The following is a 21,139-nucleotide window of genomic DNA, read 5'->3' on the forward strand; positions in this document are numbered from 1 at the left end:
AAAGGCAGAACAGGATGGATTAAACCATTATCATGTCTTTAAATGCCGGGTGAAAGCTGGTATGCACCCATGGAAAATCAAAACAGGTGCCACCTTGGCCCCATTTCAACAGCCCCTGCAACTAGAGGGAATAGTTCCTGCGTTAGTAACCAGCCTTTCAACTGGAAAGGCTCCGGGTAAATTAGCTGTAAAGCATCTTAATTAAAATGAGTGTGGTGGTTTTGGCTCGCTCAGCCTGTCTCCTTCTGATTTGTAACATCACACACCGTTACAAATTTGGCACAACTGGCGCTGCTTTTATCGAAAACACGACTCCAGAAGAAAGAGAAAACCAAGTCCTGTACTACAGTGTTCCATTTCTCTGCAGTGTGAGTACAGAAACCCATTTGGTAGCTTTCTGCAGATAAGATTTTGCCTCCTTTTAGCTCCTATTCTCGACAGCTTGACTATGCCTGCAGAGAGCACGTCTGTCCAGTCTCATTTTGATTGTCTGCCACTTTCATGACGCTGATGTTTAACACTGAATTCAAAGTAAGAATTTACCAGAAGAATACTGGCTTTTCATTTGCTGAACAAATATTAGGCATAATTCTTGGATGTCCTACACATGTGCATCTGAACAGGACGCATCACTGCTCTGAGCTGGTGCTAGCTAATGAAGAGGAACTGATCTGGCAAGTCAGTCTGTGACAAGAAGTTGATTTTTAACAAATCAAAGACAATGACCACCTGATTTTGGAAGTCAGTGAATGTTCTTACTTGATGTGTGTGAAATAACCATAGAGCCAAAAAAAATCTCTGCATCTCTGTTTAAATGAACACAGAAAGAAACATGCATCTGTCCAAATAGCGCGAACAATTCAGTGCGCAGCTTGGTGCAATTGCACGTGAATTTGGCAAAACCAAAACACAGGAAAATTGTTTAACACCATGTTTGTAACAGAAAAGCTGAGTTCCTATTCACCAGATCCTGTAGTGAGGTACACCAGTCCATTCTGTCTCTAAAAAGCAAGTGGTACATTTCTGCATCATTACTATGATCTGTCCCTTCTTAAAGATAAACGTTCAAGTTTTAGGAACACACTCATTTTTTCAGCAACTCTACAGGAGTTACAATTTCATACTGCCATCAAGTTAAGGTTAACATTTATAAATTACTCTAGTTTCACAATGGGTTTTACTTGGCTAAGTGACTTCACATTAATTAACTTGTAAGAACAAACTCTTGTGATTTGCTGTCACATGATGATATAATAATTTAGATTAGATGAAAAATTAATTACCATAGTCCATAAACCAGGATCAGAAAGCTTCTGTGTTTTGACCTGTCAATCATAACACTTTTACGGACAAGGCTTTCTGCTTTCATGAATGGTGACTACATCATGGAGCAGCAATCTCTAACAATCTTTTTCAGTGAAAAATAGTGGAACTGTTTATATTTTGGGATCTACTTTTAACAGAGGCCTTACCAACAATAAAAGAATTTGTCTTGATGACTAGCAATGTTAAGCCAGTTTTTTCTGCATATTCAGACCATGGTCCTCAATGGGCAAGTAGCTTCTTCAACTCCTATAATTAGTCCTGCCTTTAAATTCCTGTTCTACAAAGGAAACATATTAGTATGAGAGAGCCCTAAAAAAAAAACCTGCAGAACTTTATGAACACAGTAATAATGACACAATAGTTTGGTTGCTTTTTCCATGCAGAAATATTCCCAAAGCTATCAACTTAACTTACCCAGCCAGGGCAGCCTGTAAGATCAACAAAATTGATATATGGGCTGGACCAATTACAAACAAAACACAGAAAAGCAAAGGTGACAAGGATGAAAAGTGCTGCAGTCCATCCCTTTATGGTACTTAATTCCTTAAGGACTTACTGGCAGTACAAGCATTTTGTGATAGCGCATTGTATCTCGGTGCCTTCCTCCCTCTCCACAGCTCCATACTGTTCGCCCTGATGGCCAAACTCCACAGTTTGATACAGTCTACATTTTTTTCCCATTTTCTCCACATAAATAAGTAGCAGAATAAGTAGCAAGGAAGGAAACAAAGACTCAAACTGCCAGTAGAGCAGGATGTCAAGTCACGCCTAGGAGCAGGCTTGCATTTTCTTCTGCTCTAAAAATTCTAAAATTATTGCAGGAATGGGATATAAAAAAGAAAATGCAGCAAGAAAGCTAAGGATAACTCCAGAGGAGGTAAATGCAAGGCTACCAAGTACACTTCAAGAAAACAACTTCAAGGAAATAGCAGAAGTTTTAAAACAAACTTTTCTGGGGAAGCACTTTTTATGTGCTGGCAGTCAGTTTCCAAGTGTGTTCCCTCAGCTGAAGGGAGCATGTGCTTAACACATGTGCTCGCTCAGGATTAGGCAACTGACAGTTGTGCATATTGCAGAATATGCTGACATTCCCTAGCAGCTCCCCTGGAAGGGGATTATATATCCCAGTGATATCAGGCTGAGAGAGACCCTGGGAATAAGGAAACTGGCACATCTGAGTAAAGGGTCACTTAAAACACAAGCTTTGAACGCTTCTACCACAAACCTTCCCCATCCCATTCTTCTAACTCAGCTGCAAAGAGGAACAAAGGGCGTCGACTGCAATGAAACCCTCCTTTCCAAGAAGCGAACCAGCCTTTCTGGCCACCAGAAAGCTGTAACAGCCACCAGCTGTAACAGCTTCCCACAGGCCCCCTGCCATCCCACGGGACCCCAGCAAGCAAAGCAGGATGCTGCCTGCCCAGCTCCTGTACTGGAAGGCAGGGTGTGGTACTGGCAGTGCTGTGCCTGGCACACAGCCCCTATGGTCCCCACTGCACCAGCAGCTCACCCCCCCAGCAAGTGTTAGGCAGATGGCTGGGAAAGAGAAGGCAATTTCATGTGAGAAATGTAACACTGGAAGTCCTGACCGTTTCTGACCATCACAGAGCCTGCTACACTTTCCACAAGAACAGCTCCTCTCCTGGACTAACTCCGGTTGGTGTAGCTGTGCTTACTGGGCAATTATACCTTCTGAAATGGTCCTGGCAGTTTCAATTTGCCACGGTGCTATTCACTTCCTTTCAAGTTGCCGTGGAATGTTACAGCATGCTGACAAGCAGCTGCCATCTCGCACCCACAAGGTGGCTGCATGGCGGTGGCGAGTGAAAGCCATTCCTGTGCGTGCACCGTGTCCTTGCCCAGGACTAGAAAATGCTTTGGGGGTCCTTGGGGGTGAGCAATGCTACCTAAGTGTAGAGTAATGGTTAGTTATCAAATAGCTCACTGCAATGAAGCTAGGATGCTCTGGGTTATTTAATTTTTTTAATTTAACATAATCTTGTAAAAAGCTTCTGCCTCTGGTGGGTGAGTAGAGCTTCACAGCTCAACAGAAATGAAGTGCTAACTATTATAAATTCCAGTCTGTGCACATAACACACAGTAACAGTGTGCTCTTACTTGTTTCGACAATAGAAAAAAATTGAAGCCTATTGAGCTTCTTACCCATGCCTTAAAAGAAAGCATGAGGCAGCCACCCCTCATTTCCTCTACCAAACAACTGAGGAATCCTGTAATATCAGGATTTTATTCCAAGGAGGAATAAAACCTCTGTCACCTTCATGCAGGGCAGCTAGCATATAGCTAGCATAGCATAGGTACTCCAAGAATGGCCCACACAGCCAATGAGGATAATTCAGGCCCAAAGGTGTTATCATTGTGAGACCACTCAGATCATGACTGACTGTTTTAGGGAGAAACCCAATCCCTGACGCATCTCCAGGTTCTATTTCATCCATTCAATTTTAGACCATCTTCTTGCCAGGTCACGAAATAGCTCACACCTCACTTACAACAAAATCCCTCTGACACCTTCAGGCATCTCTGCACAATCTCAGAAGAAAAAATTAAATCAACAAATCACCCCAAACCAAAGGCAAAAAAAAGCCATAATACTTCTGTTAAAAAAAAAAAAAAATAGTCTCTGGGTGGCTCATCCGAGAGAGATTCCAGCTAACAACTGAAAAGATGCTGTCTACCCAAATGACATACCTCTATAGTCAGACAGCTTAATAAAATCACTGGTAATCTTCATGTCACACCATCAATCAGCATCTTACAGCTTCCCCAGGCACAAACAAAATCCTATGACACGCCTGTTTTGCTTTGGAAACAACTTGGTGTTATATACAATATTCATTAGAAGGGTGAATGGTATCAAAGCTACAAAACTGTGCTCCAATACATTTCTGCTATTAATAGCATACTGGTATACATTTAAATAAGACTGTATCTTCCTTCTAATTATTTCCTAAGGTAGACTTCAGCTATGAAATCAAAGGCATCTTTTTGTCTAAAACTTCATCAGGCCTACAGCCTATGAAGCCAAATTTTGTTTGGCCTGGGGACCACCGGCAATTTTACTTTAAGGAAAACTTTATGCTCACAGACTGCAAACAAACAGCAGAACTGAAGTCCAAGAATTCTCTGAAACACTTGTAGTCTTTGTTTTTCTTCAACATCTGACTTATTTTATCAAAATATTCAATTATCGAAAGAGTTTTACCTGTCAGACTGCTGTCCACCTACAAGAGACAAGCACAGACTGGCTTCCCATGGCAGTGGGTGTGTTCCTAAGATGCAAATGATAACTGAAGCTCCTCTGGCATCTGGGACATTGTACTTTCTCCCACCCTGTTAATTCCCAGCCAGTTGCCATTCATACTGCTGCATCATCTTCCCTGCATTCTCCAATTTTAGGGAACTCTGAGACTTCAATGTCTCCTTCTCCCACAGCTTTTATTTCTGGTTGCCCCAATATTTTTGGGGACAGAGAACGGCTTTCCTTCTTTGGAACTTAAACAGTGCATCTCAGAACCCTACATCAAGACAGCACAAAGCTGACATCCTCATGACCATTTCTTTCCACCAGCTTCTCTACCACTATGAACATTCCAAGCTTTCTTTAAGCTATTCTGGAACATAACAACCAAAATTCTCCATCTGGCTTTCCCTCTCACCTGCCTACTTGGTATTTCTGATGTAAAAAAAACAAAAGATATTTCCACATTATGCAAGAGCATGGGCATAGATTTTCAGAGTACTACAGAATCAAGTGCAGCTTAATCAATCTCTTTAAATCTTTCTCCTTCATGAACATCTTTAAAAAAAAAAGGCTATTTCAAACATTTGACTCCTATTAATACTAGAGTACAGTAGTAGGATTTAGGAGTGAAACACCTACCAACATACTAAAAATGAGTGTGGTACTACAGAAACCCCAAACTGATGGGTGGGTTCTATGCAAAGAGAAATAATTCATCACTTGGCGAGACAGAAAATTATATCAAACATGAAGCACAATCAGTCACTTAGAAAAATGCAGGATTATCACATTCCCACGAAAATTTGCCTTAAGCACACACGCTACCAAAAATGTAACTTTAAAAAGAGTTGGGGCTTCTGTTATTACTGTTCACTTTGGTGTTTTTTCCCTGTTTAATGCCAGCTAACTCAAAGAAGTGAAGCAATGCTAGAATTAAACTGATCTAAATTTTAAAAAGTCTTTACCTTGCCCTCAATAGTAGACTCGCTATTTGCCAGGGAAGTACAGCAATGACAGTGCATTGCCATCTTGAGGCTTCCTACAGAAGTGCACATCTCAATCAAAATACATCGACTTCTTACCAACCACAGCAGTCATTTAACCAGAAGTGCCAAAGCCATTATAAAACACGCAGCATTAACACCATATGTTTTTTATTTTTATGCCCGGTCCTCTACAGTTCCATTTTGGGACTGGAGATACTTCTAAAAAGGGAAAACCCTTAACATAAAACAAAAACAAATAAACAAATAGAGCTAGTTAGCATATATGATCCTGTCAGAAAGAGAATCATCTCATATTAGCAAGAAAAATCTGAGGTTAAAGCTTAATTATGATACAGATTTCCCTGATCCTTTGAAATTACTACACAAGTTTAATTCAGCACCAAAGACTGATTCAGCTTAAAAGATTACCCCAAGTAACTACTGCACGTAATACTATACAAACATAAGTACACAGTTACACATATAAACATATCTGTATTATGTAATAACATAGGAGTGCTCATAAAGAAAACAGCATGCTTTCCAGATAGAAGACATTCTGGTGTGGGTTCAAAGGGGTAGAAATCACCAAAGTACATTCAAAGGTAGTAGCTATGTGAATTGTCCTTGCAAGAACTTTTACACAAATCTATGTAACACAAACCTACGCAACAATCCGGCACCCTGCTCAAATAAAACCTACAGATGTCAAATACATAAACACTCTAATGCCTCAGCCTTTTTTATCCTTTTTTTTTTTTAATTAACTAGCACTTTTGAAAAGATCACTTGGAAAACACATGTCTATTGATAATATCAACATGTTTTAATATTCCTACCTGAAATAGCATGGAATGTGCTTGAGTCTACAGTCACATGGGAAGCTGAAACCAAGCTGAAACTGTGACGCGTATATGTATAATTGATTGGTATAAATGCTTTTACTAGATGTGTGAGGCATCTGATTTTGCTTGTTTGTGAAACCAATTGCATCTATGAGGCTACTTACAAAGGGCTAGGGTTTATTAAAATGGCTAAATTGGTTTTTCTTCTCCTCTTTTCCAAGCAAACTGGCCTGTACTCAAAACCCACAAACAGTCATTTGAAGCCTGCTGTTTTTACACCCACGGTGAAGTCTGTTTTCCTGAGCCATCTAAAGGTCTTTAGGTGAACAAGAAAAAGCCTCTCTGGAAGTTACCTGCTTGGTTTGGAGGCTGCCAGCCCTTGGCAGAACCCAGGGGTGCTGCTGGCTTGAGGACTGCGGCAGGTGTGGTGCTGGCAGGAGCAGGTCTCACATCCACGTTGTCCTGGCAGGCAGGGACGCTCCTCACCGGGGCAGGCTGGGCAGCTTCCAGGGAATCACTGTTCAGAAACAAGGGAAGAGTAAACAAATGCCTCTTGCTAGAACAGGAGAACTTGTGAAATGGAGATGTGGAGTGACATTCCCTCACCCCAGTGCAACAAAGCAGTACCCACTGGTCTGTCATCACCAACAATGCTGTGGTAGTTACACCCTGATGCTGCTTTTTAAGAACTGGACACTTGAGTAAGGTCTGCCAAATTCAATATAATCAACTAAACCCCTTCACAGTTTTCATTTTAAAAGACTTTAGTCATTAAGCAACATGCACAATATTTTATATTGCCTCTTTAGAGCAGTTTACAGCTGCTTTTACATTTTAAGGGTTGGCAGAACTCTTTTAGGCTCTTTAAAAACATGCATGATGAAAACTGAACTTAATCACAATTCACATGGAATGCAAGTAGCCACTAATTACATTGCTAGCAAGAAAATTTTTCATTTCTTACTTGTGTTTGGGAAGCTGAAAATAAGTATTTTTATTTAAAATATTGAAAGTAGAGGAGCAACTACTAATGAGGGTCATTTGCAAAACAAAAGGACACCAAAACCAGGAAATTAACAACATTGTGAAATACAGCCAAATACATATGTGAAATACCATTCCAAAAACATATTTTGCACAATTTGGAAACCCATCAGTAACACACTAGAAGCCTTGTATTGAGGAAAAACAAATTTATAGCACATGTGCTCCATGCATATTTCACCAGGGTCATTCCCAGAATTACAGATTGTGCCAAGTTCGTGAAGTAAAAATCCACGAGCTATTTTTACTTTACAAGTGTTGCACATGCACAGTATTGCCTTGCCCATAGGACATGCAACAACTTGAACACACCGTGAGGCCAAAACACAGGTTCACAACCTTGATTTTTTTTTCACCTCTAGATTTACAGGATAAATAATTCATGCATTTAGAATCTTCTTCCAGGTAAGGGATAAAAAAAATTATTTACAGTTAAGAGAATAAATCTGAATGCTCAGTTTAATGAGTAACAGCTATGGCAATTGTAGGGTTTTTGTAAGAGCAGTAGCTGCGCTGAACCGGCACTGGTGGATTTGCTGTATGCAGTGTGCACAAGCCCAGTGAAGCACAAAGTGAGACCTTGCATTCCATTATCTTCAAATGGTGAAAAGATATTTAAAGGCATTTGTATAGCTCAAATGGAGGCACTGAAGGTACAACGTTAGATTCCTCTGAAACTCATGATCCCAGTCCTTGTTACAGGCAGATTTTGAGGCAGTGGAGATACAGGGCATAAAAGTGCTACTGCAGACTGAAAGAAAAAGGATAGGAAAGTAACCTCTGATGTGAAGTAGCAGTTCAGTGGTTGAAGATGACAAGGTAGTTTAGGATTGGCTTCCACAATGAAAAAAGTGTACATCTGCAACTTCATTGTTACAGAAACATCCTTCTGTACTGCTGAATGTATTTGACATGTAACCCCTCAAATCCAATCCAGGCCAGAGCCCCACTGCAACTTTAAGAATTCCTTGTTAACACTGTTGGTGCTAAAAAAAGAAAGTTTCCTTCTTCTCCGTCCAACAGGCTCATTACTGCTTGTCAAATAACTTCTCAAGTCTAGCACCTCTTTACTGCCTTTGTCTGGAAGATATAAATCATAAATAATACAAATCGTCTGTCAGAAATAAGAAAGTCCTGCTGAGTCAGCAGCTATCTTTTACAGCAGAGGCTACTGAACAAGCAAAAATGGATTTCAGACAAGCAGAAAAGGTACCCTCCAGGGAGAAGACGGCAAGGAAGCAGATTGATGGAGGCCCACACGGCTCATTGCAGTGCTGATTGGAAACTCTACCACTGCCATTTTTGTAGTTGAATTCTACCGCTTGAGAATGACGCGGCCTGCTAGTTCCTGAAGCAACAGATTGTTGGAGACACTTAGGCTTTTATCAGAAATTAGGTGAAATCCTAATGATCCTAAACTAAAAGACAATTATAAACCCAGGTATAAGCTACCTCTGATTTTTTTGATCACCTCTGGAAGCTTATGTGCCAGGACCCTGAAGAAAGAAGTTTCCCAAGGGAAAAGCCTGAAGCCATCACTCTGACAGAGAGGATCTTGCTGGCCTCAGGGCAAAACTTCTGACAGGTCTTTGACACCCTTTGTATTGTGCCTCTGTTTCTTTAAATCAAAAATTGAATGAACTCAAGCCACCACCACAGCCTGCTAAATTAACAGGCAGGCTGCTACTGCAGCTTGGCAAGTCTCTGCTGTGTGATACTGCCCATCTATGATGGGCTGCACAAAATAATGCACCATTTTTCTGGAATTACAGCCTCCAATCACACAGTTGTCTGGGAGTGTACATGCAGTGTTCTCTGCAGAAAGACAGATCCATCTTTGTCTCACTTGCAAAGATTCACTGCACCCTCAGGAGCATCTCCCTCATGAGATGTTCAACCTTTTAAATGCTGAACTTCAAATTCATGCTGCAAAGTTCATTCCTCAACATTCTACTTCATGTTTTTCTACACTGAGAAACACTCAAACTCCAGTTATTTTTATTCAACTTCATAAATTTAGTGATGGATCTTTCCAGAAGCACACTTATCTTCTACAAGTTGCTGTACAATGCCCACAATTAGCCCCACTAATATTTTGCAACTCACTAGGATATTGTACAGTGATGACCCAAGTTTCACCATCTAGAAAACACATGATTTGAAGAGACAAAAAAATAGACTGAAATTTAAGAAAATATATGTGGTATGGAAGAGAGCTCCCACCTGCTTTTCAGTGTCATCACTAGGAAACTGAGGGAGGAATGATAAACCTTATGTATTTACCAAGTTCTGTGTGAGTACTTTCTCAGACTTCGCGGCTGACACTCATGGGTCAGCTTCAGGTCAAGAACACTTCCATGTCAGAATACTTGTACTATTATTAATGACACACCTACCTTCTGCCTCTAGCATTAACATTTTAACTCTGTTCCATAACTCTTAAACTACTCCTTCTCCACCTGATGAATACTTACAGCAAGAATCAAAGTTTTCCACAATGAAAACGAATGCAACCAAGACTCACATCCCTGCAAGCCAACACTTCCTGCAAGATGTGAATGCTCTGCCTTCAAGCTTTGGGCAAAGGATTTTAACACTGCAAGAATGAAGGAACAGTGAAACACAAGTCTGTCAGACTCAGTCTAGTGTCCTGAAAACCCATGAGGAGTTTGATTAATAACCTATGGGAAGATTAATCAAAATAATTCTGGAAGTGTGTTGCAAGGGAAACAGATTGCAAAAACAGCCCAAGAAAAATGTCTGGCAAAGAAGCAAGCCAAAGACACCTCTCTATTTTTCACATATGCTAGCTTATGCTTAACAGACACTCCTGAAATTCCATGGAGAGCAGCTCCTACCACACAGTGGAGCCTTATTCTAAGTGTGCATGGAAAGACTAAGTGTGTGCATGGAAAACAAACAAATTTCTGGGGAGCCAGTTGGAGGCTTGGGGGGACACACAGGGCTCCAGTGCCAGTGCAAACTTTATTCAGAGCTCACAAAAGGCTCCTCAGACTTACCCTGTCTCCTGGTCAACAAAAGCACTGCGGAAACTGGCAAAAAAACCCTAGAAAAAGCAAGTAATAATTCCTCCTTCTGCAACAGAGGAAGTGGGTCCAGGTCACACATGATGTAAGCACCAGTTTTCAGAGACCAGGCTGAACACATTTCAGAGGCATTTAAAGAAATTTGCACTGGAAAATCCTTCTGAATGTATTTAGAGGTTTTGATGCTCCTCCCTCCATACCCCCCAAGAAACCCCAAACACACAAAAAATCCCACGAAGAACCCCAAAATCCCAACCAACGAACCAGAAGAACCCCAACAAAATAAACAAACAAAACAGAGAAGGAAAACACATGGTCTGGAGCTATAGATGCCTAAACCTCCCTCCATCCTTCCATGGCAACTCCTATATAATGCTGCCTAGAATTTGTTCACACAAACTTTAGGGAAGTTAATAATGTGAAATGTTGTTATCAGCCAAAGGAGAACCTACTAAATAACTGAAAAGGAATTGAGCCTGCTGTCACGTAACTTCTAAGAGCATTGAAGTGATAACAAGGACCAAGTCTCTTGGACTTTCCCAAGCAGGTTCAAGGGATTTGGCTGGACTTTCTCCTTATGCAAGCCCAAGACACTGGCTATCCATCTGTAAAAATTATCAGCTGAGCCCTGAGCTCAGTCTGATACATCAGTATTTTACTAACAGTTCTGTGGCTATAACTGATAGCTTAAGTAGCTTGTTAAACTAACTTGTTCTGCTGTCCAGAACAACTGTGGGAGTAAGGAACCCTGTGGTGTGAAGAAATCCAGTGACAGGACAGGTCATGCAGTATCTAAGGGACAGTTTGTAAAGGCTTTCTTCAGATGGCCAGGAATTGGATCTCAGGTCTCAATTAGGTCATACAAATCATGTGATATATTTTGTCCAGTATCAAAATACACAATAGCTGAAGATATACATATATATAGAAAACCAGAAAAGGTAGGTATGAGAATGATGACAAAACTCCATGAACAAGGGAAATACAGATGGCTTTTTGCAAGGGTTTTCTGATGTAACAATAGAGAAACAGAATACAAGAAGCACTGAGTGCTGACCTTGTTCCCACCCCTACTACAAAGCCCGTGGTGTCAGTCAGTGTTTACATTTCGTGTTAACCTAACAGTGCTCCAGTATCCTGCAAGAAAGAAGAAATGCAAAATAAAGTAATAGAAAGAAAGAGCAGAGAAAGTCATCTGGGTGGAGGTATTTCTGTATCAAATTACCGGGAGGGAGTATTTAACCCTTCTGTAAGCAGTGCTCTATACACAGAAATAACTCAAAGCACTTTTCAGAGTAAGTATTCTCTCAGAGTTAACACCAGTGCTCATCTCACAAGGCCAGACTACCATTTTTTTAAAGGAGTTGAATGCAGCATAGTATCAGGTAGATAAACCAAAAGCCATGTCAAAAACAAAAGGGCTGCCAACACCCATTCTTGCTAGTGTTTCCCAAAATTTCACAGTGTTTCTACCTTGAGATTTAATTTTAAGGCAGAGCTCCAATTCTTGGACATGCAAGCTATTAAATACATCATTTCCTGTACTGCATATGTGTCGTTTGTTAAAAAACACACAAGCCCCATAAACTCAAGAACCCCTGTTGCCATTAGGATGAAACAGCTTAGTGAAAGATTGCATAGCTGCTCCACACCCCAAAAAAGCCCATTACAGAGGAGTCTGGTGGGGAAGAAAACATGTGGATGTTCATCACCATTACAGGCCAGTTCCTAAGTCAGAAAAAGGTCAAGTACTCTGGCAGCTACCAGAACAGAGCAGTTTAAGACAGCCAGCTTTTTGGAGCAGAGACAGTGAAGTGAGAGGCATAAAAGGGAAATATTTCTGGAGCAACCTTACTGCAGAACAGAATCAACACCCTGCTTTTGTTACAGCTATAACCTTCCTGAGTTTGTCTCCAGAGATAATGCAAAGAAGCCTGAGCTACCTTGGTAAAATAGATTCATTACCTTTTCATGGAAGTTATAAAAGATATGAAAGAGCCAGAAAACTCCAAAGCAGTTTATTCACTTGGCTTTCTTGGTTGAGCCAAATGTTCTTTTGAACAAGTTAGTCTACTGCATTCTGTCATATACTTGTCTCTTTAGTTATGGGACATAAATTTCAGCTCTCTTATCAACTGTTTTATTGTGGGATGAAGTGAGCTGCCATTTAAAACAACTTTTCAGCATTACATTCATTTACATATCAGAGTATGTCACTAGATGGATTGTAATGCAAAGACATTTAAATACCTAGTTTCTCACACTCAATGGGTGTATTGCTCTCAAATCTATTATTTTTTTTCCTGACACAATTGATTAGTTTTGCTTGATCTTTGTTGACATGCAATAAGAATATGTAGTTACTGACACTACATTTATCTTCTTTTATCTCCTTTTCCTACATGTTTCTGAAGCCATACAGTAAAGGCTGTGCTCCTTTATTCAAAAGGACAAGACAGCACAAAGCTTAATTTCTTCAGCTCCATCTACTGGTAACCTCTCCTTCCTTACCAGTGCCAGCAGTTCAGGACTAAGGATGATAATATGGAAACCAGAAATCATTACCCTCATTTGTTGTATGCTATCTTCAGGGCAACGCTGGCTATTCCTGGAAGAATTCTTTTTAAAATGCAGTTTATGCAGAGCGTAACTTAGACTAACTCTCAGACTAACTGTACTGCTACATCACTGTCCCAAGTTTTAGGTCATATCCTGTTTGGGATGTCCCTAACAGCCAGAAAATCATATGCTTCCTTTATCACCTTATGCTACAGCCTTGTGGCAGCAACCTGAATAACCAGGATAACCTAGCTGTTGCAATGGCTTAAAAGAAAATTCATTTTTCACAAGTTTAAAGGTTACCTTTAAAACCCTCTAAGAATCCACGGATGTTTATTTCAAGCCATTCAACCTGGATCTTGATATATCCAATACTGATATGGTGTTTTGGGCAGGCTTATATGGTCTGTGTACTCCCAGTACACCTTCTGGCTCCCTGGCACATCTTTCTCCAGCGGTCAGTTGAAAGAGCAATACAGATTAAACCCCTCAAAAACTGGACTTTAACTATGCAAGAATGAAACCAGCTCTCCATTGTTTCCTGCCTTTTCCAACACACAGCCCCATGTACTCGTAAGCAACAGCAACTGAATGGAGCCACTTTGGGAATCTCAACACCGAGTCCAACTCCAAAAATGAATCTTCAAGACCGGGAGAGTTTCCCCCCACAAGGTGAGCAAACAAGGGACAAACATAAAGCCAGTTTCAGATTCAGGATGGAGAAACTTTCCAGTCATGTAACAATCTACCTCCACTTGCCATAAACAATGCACATTAGTGAGTCAAGGCAAAAAAGGGAAGTCAGAGAATTCATTTTCACCATTGTTACTGGCTCTACTAAAGTATCACAAAACAAAAACCACAGCTAAAGAATAAAGTCTTGCTGATGGCATGGCCTGGGCTTCACCTGTAGTGCACAGACAGGTATCAGAACTCCTCAAGAGGTTTTTCTCTTTTAATGTGTACATAAAAGGTTTTCTAGTAAAATCATTCAGTGGCAAAAATAAAATTAGCATTCAAGGCTGCATTATATCACCACAATTCTGTTAATGTTCCTTTTTTATCTTTTTAAAGTGGATATACTGCAAGTTAGAAATTTCGATACAACTTAAGATTGTTTGTGTCTTATAAACTACTATTTCCCCTCCCTGAGGTTAGGGCTACTTTAGCCTTCTCTAGACACTGAGACCACCTTGGAAGCCATGAAAAAGGAGGAAAAGAACTTATACTTGTTACTCAACACCTGTTTTGGCATCAAGTGGATCTCAGCTCTACTTCTACTTGGGCCTTACCTCTATATGGGTCTAACTCTTAGGAAAATGCAAATAGGCACATGAAAACCCACAGATTATTCCTTCCTTAGCACAATTTAATACACACTGCCCTGTAAAATAACCAAGTAGACTCCTGCCTGTGCAGCTGAAGTCATAAAAGCAGCTTTCCGCTGAAGCAAGCATTAACATCGCTGCGGTCAGGAAAGGAGAACAAACAGTCCTGTGCACTGAACAGAATCAGCGCTGGAACAAAGGGCCTAGACAGCAAATAATTTTTAAAATAGTCATTTTCTAGACTGCATGCCAGTCATTTGATTTTATACATTCAAAGTGAGCTTTGAAAAATAACCTAACGTGCCGCTTAGTTGCTCAAGGAACTGTGGCAAATAATTCACCTGCACAGAAGTTTCAAGCCAGAATCTCTTGTTTCTTCTCCAGCTGCCTCTGTAGAGTGACAGTGCCTCCCTCGGAGGCTCACAACACAACACAAGCACCACCATGCATATTAGAGGGCACTTGAAGCCAGCGAGGAAAGAAAACCTCTGCTTTACTATGGTGGACTTGCACAAACGCCATCAGCAGGTCCAGGGTGCCAGATTAGTTCTGCAAAGAGGTGAAACCAGCAGGATTTGGAGCTGGTGACCTCGTATCAAAGACCAGGACAGGCACAAGCATGCAGACAACAGAAACATGCTTTGAAGGAGTAGCCAGTTTCCCATGAGTCCTAAGTGCCAACCACACACCACACCTGGACAATACCTCTTGCTCTTTGGCAATTCCAGAGCACTTGTGGACTTCCTGGAGGGTGCACTGGCCTGCAGAGGAGGCTTAGCGACAGGCATGATGAGCAGGGCATCCAGGAGCGAGCGGTAGGCACTAGGTTCGTAGAGTCTAGCAAGCGTGTAAAAAGACCCCATAAACAAACAAGGTGAACACACGAAGTTCCAGATGGCTGGGACCACTGACAACCCAAAATCCATTATGGAAAGTCTATATGGAGAAGCTGAACCCAGGACAACTGATGCAGGAATTATGTCTAAATAAGCAGCCCACAAAGTGGAGGCTGCACAGTTAAGGGGAGCCACAACACAACCCACTGAGGTGCAAGAAGAATTTGTTTCATATATTTTTAGCATTAATAAAGTAAAATAAAAAGTAATGAGAGAATTTTTTCATCTTTTTTAGTTTTCTGGTTTTGTGTATGCTTTCTAATGTACATAATTTATTAGCACCTTAGGATATCCATGTAATTTAGAAATACAAAAATATGGATATTATTGCATATTCGAAAATATTTTACTGATATGAATGGATGATTGAAAAACATGTCAAAAGGTTTGGTCTAAGCAAGCCTTTATAAAAAACAATACTGTAAAGATTTAGACGGAACTCAGCAAACTATTGTTTTCAAGCATCAAAAAGTTCCTCAAAGTTACAGATTATTCTTTGTCATTCATGTAACACAAATGTTATTTACAGTTAATTTACTAACTGAACTGTAAAACAGGTATCATGAGGAACAGAATGGAAGAATTACTCACCAAGGTTCAGAGCAGCTAAGCTATAAATAGGGCATGGGAGCTTTGGACATATTCTAATGACTTGCCCACTATTGTGAAAGAGCCGATTGATTTCACAACCCTGCCAGGGACAAATTATTCTTGTGTGAACTGGAACCTCCTTAAACCAACCTATAAAACATTCCTTTAGAAGCTGATGTCTACCTGGCCCGGACAGCAATAGCAGCAGACACGGCAGCAGCAGCCATGCTCTTAATTTTTGATCTCTGCTCAAAAGGAGAAAGAACTGGAAGAGGAGAGGGCCCAAGGATTGGCAGGTTTCCTGAAGGATCTTCCAGCAGTACTTTTCCAGCACAGAAGCTTTGAGCCAACACAGGAGAGAACAGAGAAAGTAGGAAAGATTGACAGAGATACAGTACAATACCAGACCACATCAACCACTGGAAAGTTATGGAAGTTTCCAGTTCACAGCGACATCAGGCAATGTGTTAGCAACTTGAATACTAATACAGAGAACAGCAATTTTGATTTCACACACAAATAAAACTTTCCCCTCATTGAGTGAGCATTTAGCATCCGTCAGCCTTCAAATTCCCCATCCTAGACTCTGACTCGCACGCCTGGGTCCCTCTGAACCAGGGCCCAGAACGCTCCACATGGATCCATCTAAGTCTCCATGGTGTGGACATAATTAGCCCTGAAGATCATTTACCTTCTCCTCTTTTTCATAATAAATAGTAAACATAGAAAACTCTGGAATATTTGCTGATATAACTTCAGCAGGTCCACTTTCAGCAACTCTTACCAAATTCAGCGTGATCCTCACCCCTTTTCATTTCCTTACTTATTTTACAGGTGGAAAGGAATGTGAACAGACAAAAAAAAAAATGTGAAAAACCAGACTGGCTCCAAAATAACTTCTGCAATTTCTAACCTGTAACTCAAGATTATCCACCGAATTGCTGTGTATTTTTTAAAATAACTACAAAGATAGACGAAACACTCTGAACGCTTCAACACACCTACACGACTATATACTACTTCCCAGATTTATATGCAAAAGTACTGCCTGAATACCTTGCTTACACCTAGCAGTCTGCTGTAGATATACCTTAAAAGATTTACCTTGTGTAACTTACAGACGATTTAGACTGAAAGCTTGAGATTTTATTGAAAGAATTTGTTTCACGAGTAGGCAGAGATGCTTCATGCCTGCCCAAAAGCAGCAAGAGAAAAAAAGTCATTAATCAAACACTTATTAGATCTCTGGCAATACTAATTACAGCTCAGGAGGAGTTCATTTAAGGATTTTTTTTAAAGCCCTCCTTACCCATAAACAAACAAATATCCTGCAGTGTTAATTACTGAGGAAAGCCCTTTCTTTCCTTTCCCTATTGGTAAAGACTTATATTCTGGATGTCCCATCACTACATAAGCTAAAGCTTGTACTCTTCTCCAAAAACTTTGGGCTACTGGACAATTTAAAAACACACATTTTGTAAACAAGAGTGACTATATTCTCCTCATGTCACTGACTTCTGCCAACAAAATCCAACTGACTCTCCTACCCATGACTGCTCTTCCTCCTCCATTGAAAGGCTGCTTTAATTTTTAAATTATTTTACAACTTTTGTCTAAAAGCTACTTAAATTTCCAATTACTATATAAATTTCTGAAGCACTAAGGGTCAGGAGACCTTTAAGCTGCTTCCTCTTGACAGCATCATCAGCCAAAAAAAAAAAAAAAATCATGTGAAATGGTATGGCTTTAAACTAAAAGAGGAGAGCTTTAGATGAGATATTAAGAAGAAATTCTTTACTGTGAGGGTGGTGAGGCACTGGAAAAGGCTGCCCAGAGAAGCTGTGGATGCCCCAACCCTGGAAATGTTCACCTCCAGGTTGGATGAGGCCCTGAGCAATCTGGTCTAGTGGGAGGTGTCCCTGCCTACGTCAGGAGTGTGTGAACTAAACGATCTCTAAGGTCCCTTCCAAACCAAACCTTTCTGTGATTCTGTGGGTGTAAAATTACAGATTCTGACTGCGCCTTTCTAACACAGCTGGCTGGGATGTACCTGGCAAGGGCAGGAGGCAGACCAAGGGCTGTTCCCACACGTGGGGCTGGAGAAGGCAGCCCCCCAGCTGGGTCAGCAGGCAGGGGGAACTCGGTGGTCTGTGTGGCCACAGCACATGTCTTGGGGACAGGAGGCACTTCATCTGCTGGCAAAGAGCTCGCTGCATCTCGAGCAGGCACGGTTATTCTCCTAGTTGATGTTAATTTCATGAGTAATTATAATGAGACAATATACAGAGAGGAAATTTCTCATTGGATTAAAAACACAAAACAGCAATAGAAAACTCTTTCTAGCTGGTATTCTTGCATCTTTTGTAAGAAGAGTGAGTAGCAGATAAGGGCTTTTTTTTACCTCCTTCTGTAGAAACAAAATAATCATGCCCTAGGATTCAGATCATGCTGAAAACAATTTTTGAGGTGTTTTTACAGCTAAAGCTTGAGTGCTTGTTTAACCACAAAACCAAACTATTTGGGTAGTTATTTAAAAGATAACAAACTTGAACAAGAGCACAACCAGCACATAAGAAACTACCTAGTGTAAGGAGATGACACTTCAGACACTGAGGCTACTTGGCTGCTGGCATTTAAAACCTGAATGACTGAAGGGAAGATGAGGTGTACACTTGCCTAAGACTTCCAAAGGGCTCTCAAACAAAAGTTCTATGAAATAAAAGAAAGCAGAAGGACAAGTAGCATTCACCACAAGAGAGCAATATTTCTCCCCCATATCTCCTCTTGCTTGTCATCACATCGAAACAACCATAAAAACTCACAGTTTTAGTACGGTCAGCCTGAGACCTCCTCTTTTTCCAGAGTACAATTTCTGCAGAGAATATTCTTAGTCTGTCCACTTATCAGAAAGTACACAACAAAAATCAGGACTAATACCTATTATTATTTATTACTAAGTCTTTGTATCTATATCACGAATGATTCCACTAAAATAAAATATAAAAGTAGGTCTGCATGACTGTAGAAAGCATGTATATAAAATACAATCTGAAGACCTGCTGGCACTGCATCTGTTTTATATTAGTTACACACTTTCTCAGGAAGCACCAGATTCTGTGGTTTACACGGTCTAAAGCTGCCTGGATTACTTTTTAAGATGACTTCTTGCAACTTTCTGGAAAGGCTGTAATTGCTCTTAAATATTTTACTGTTAAACTTACAGGAGGACATTACATCTATGAAATAGAGTAATAATACACTGTAACTTACAGTAGTTGGTTATATAGACATACAACTATTTAAGGCTTTCAATAAAGAACTACAATAAAAAAGCATTATGAAGTCTACCTTATAAGCAGCTCACTTAACTTTAATCTAGAAATCAAATCCAGATCCTTCAGACATTTCACAGCAAGCTTTCGCCTTCTTGGTGGTTAAGTAGAGGGTGGTACAATTTACAGAGCTTCAACCAAGATGGAGCCCATTAGGAAAAGAAGGACCTGTGCCAGTCCTTGACAACAAATGCAAGGCTTCAGTATCAAGAGCAAGTATACTCACCCTTGGACAGCCTTGTTTTGCTCTACTAAAAGCCTGACATGGCACTCATGAATTGCTCCATGCAGATTTCCACTAGGTGCCATTTTATTAAAAAGGGGGTTTGAAGATCAGATTTCCCACTCAAAAGAGCATTATAAAAGCAGCAGCATCAGCTCAGTAACAAAATATAAACATCAACTATAGTTGCTTCACTGATGACCTCTCATTTCAGGGGAGAATCCAGACTACATAGCTTTATCAAATAATTTATGTTCTCCTTCCCACATTCAATGCTAAACCTTCCCTCAACAGCTCTGCAGAAGCTGCTCAAATTTTTGCCCTTCTTGAGCAGAAAATTCTTATCATCTACTTGTTTATTTGTAAAAATACTTTGGCTCTCATCCTGAAGCACCATGAACATAGCTGCTTTTCTGATTTCTCATTTTAGAGCCACTCTCTTGCTAGGTTAATTTTGCCAAACAACAAATTTAGAGCCATAGATCTTGAGTGAGAGCAGATTTAAATCTCCTTGGCCTGGACTCAGATGCAAAGATAGGATTTAGAGAAGACTCCTTGGTACTCAGAACACAGTAGCTGCAGTGGTAAATGCAAGGCATCTACAGCTCAGTAGAATCATAGAATGGTCTGGGTTGGAAGGGACCTTAAAGGTCATCTACTTCCAACCTTCCTTCTGTGGGCAGGGACAGCTTTCACCAGGCTTTGCTCAGAGCTCAATCCAGTCTGGCCTTGAACACATCCACGGATGGGGAAAGTGGGTGTAATCATACTGGAATTTCACTGGTAGACATGAAAATCCATTACTGAAGTAGTACTTTTTTTCACTGCCTTTTTCATCTCAGGTTTGCTGCTTAAAAAAAAAAGAAAATCACCAGGAGTATTGCCATACATCTTCTGTGTTTGTTTTTCATCTTTGTTGATTTAAGAGAATTTGCTGTTGAAAACATCACAACCAAATCTGTACTGTATTGGCTCAAACCAAATGTCACCATGAAGGTACCTACCAGCCCCTATCATCAGCCTGCATCCCTTCCTGCCTAAGCTCATGTTAGCTCATGAAGGTACTCCCAAGACAACAAAAATATCTTCAAAAGACAACAAAACAGACTTTTATTTTGATGTCAGATTTCTCCTCGTCTCTCAGCTAGTTGAGACTACTGCTTTAAAGGTTTAAAACTGGTCAATTCCAAATCTTAGTATTAGTTTTTCAGTTGCAGAAAGCCCACACAGGTGTGGGCAACGGTATATTCTTGTATGCTTTACTCAAGCATAAATGTCTGTCTAGGGCCTGGCAGGAACAGGAACTGTTTATTTAATTCTCATTTTTACAGGAACAGTGTTGTTTCATGTTTTAACTGTGCATGCTACCTGGAACTCAAAAACCCCTGCACAATGTAACACAAACCATCAGAAAATGTTATTGACCTTCAATAAGAGTATCATAACCCTCCCAAGCTACCATCACTGTCTTCTATCCAAAATTACTGTTGCTGTCTAGTACTCATAGATGACCTGCAAAACACCAGCAATCTGCCAAGGTAACTGCCAGTAAAACTGTGCAATGGCAGTGACAGGAAATTTGCTAGATAATCCCCTAGTTTTCTGTGACTGCATCACAGCACAACAGTGTGTTATTAATTAAATAATACACATTTTAGAAAATTACTTTTATATTTCTAAATCCATATTCACTTTTGAGT

At 40.4% G+C, this 21,139-nt stretch overlaps 1 protein-coding gene across 9 annotated transcripts in view; it reads right to left on the reverse strand.

Moving 5' to 3' along the window:
- PDLIM5 (PDZ and LIM domain 5) overlaps positions 1–21,139 on the reverse strand; it is a 124,770-nt gene that overhangs the window by 21,058 nt on the left and 82,573 nt on the right. For 6 of the 9 annotated variants that reach the window (XM_032108881.1, XM_032108880.1, XM_032108876.1 and 3 more), the window contains 5 exons: positions 17,935–18,123; positions 16,989–17,075; positions 16,068–16,223; positions 15,103–15,234; positions 6,773–6,936 (listed from right to left, as the gene is read on the reverse strand). In XM_032108881.1, coding sequence (XP_031964772.1) covers positions 6,773–6,936; positions 15,103–15,234; positions 16,068–16,223; positions 16,989–17,075; positions 17,935–18,123 — 728 coding nt within the window. The remainder of the gene's footprint in view (positions 1–6,772; positions 6,937–15,102; positions 15,235–16,067; positions 16,224–16,988; positions 17,076–17,934; positions 18,124–21,139) is intronic. The other 3 variants (XM_032108879.1, XM_032108882.1, XM_032108883.1) reach the window with 3 other exon arrangements.

The sequence above is a fragment of the Corvus moneduloides genome, chromosome 5 (genome assembly GCF_009650955.1).
Source record: "Corvus moneduloides isolate bCorMon1 chromosome 5, bCorMon1.pri, whole genome shotgun sequence".
NCBI classification, from domain to species: domain Eukaryota; kingdom Metazoa; phylum Chordata; class Aves; order Passeriformes; family Corvidae; genus Corvus; species Corvus moneduloides.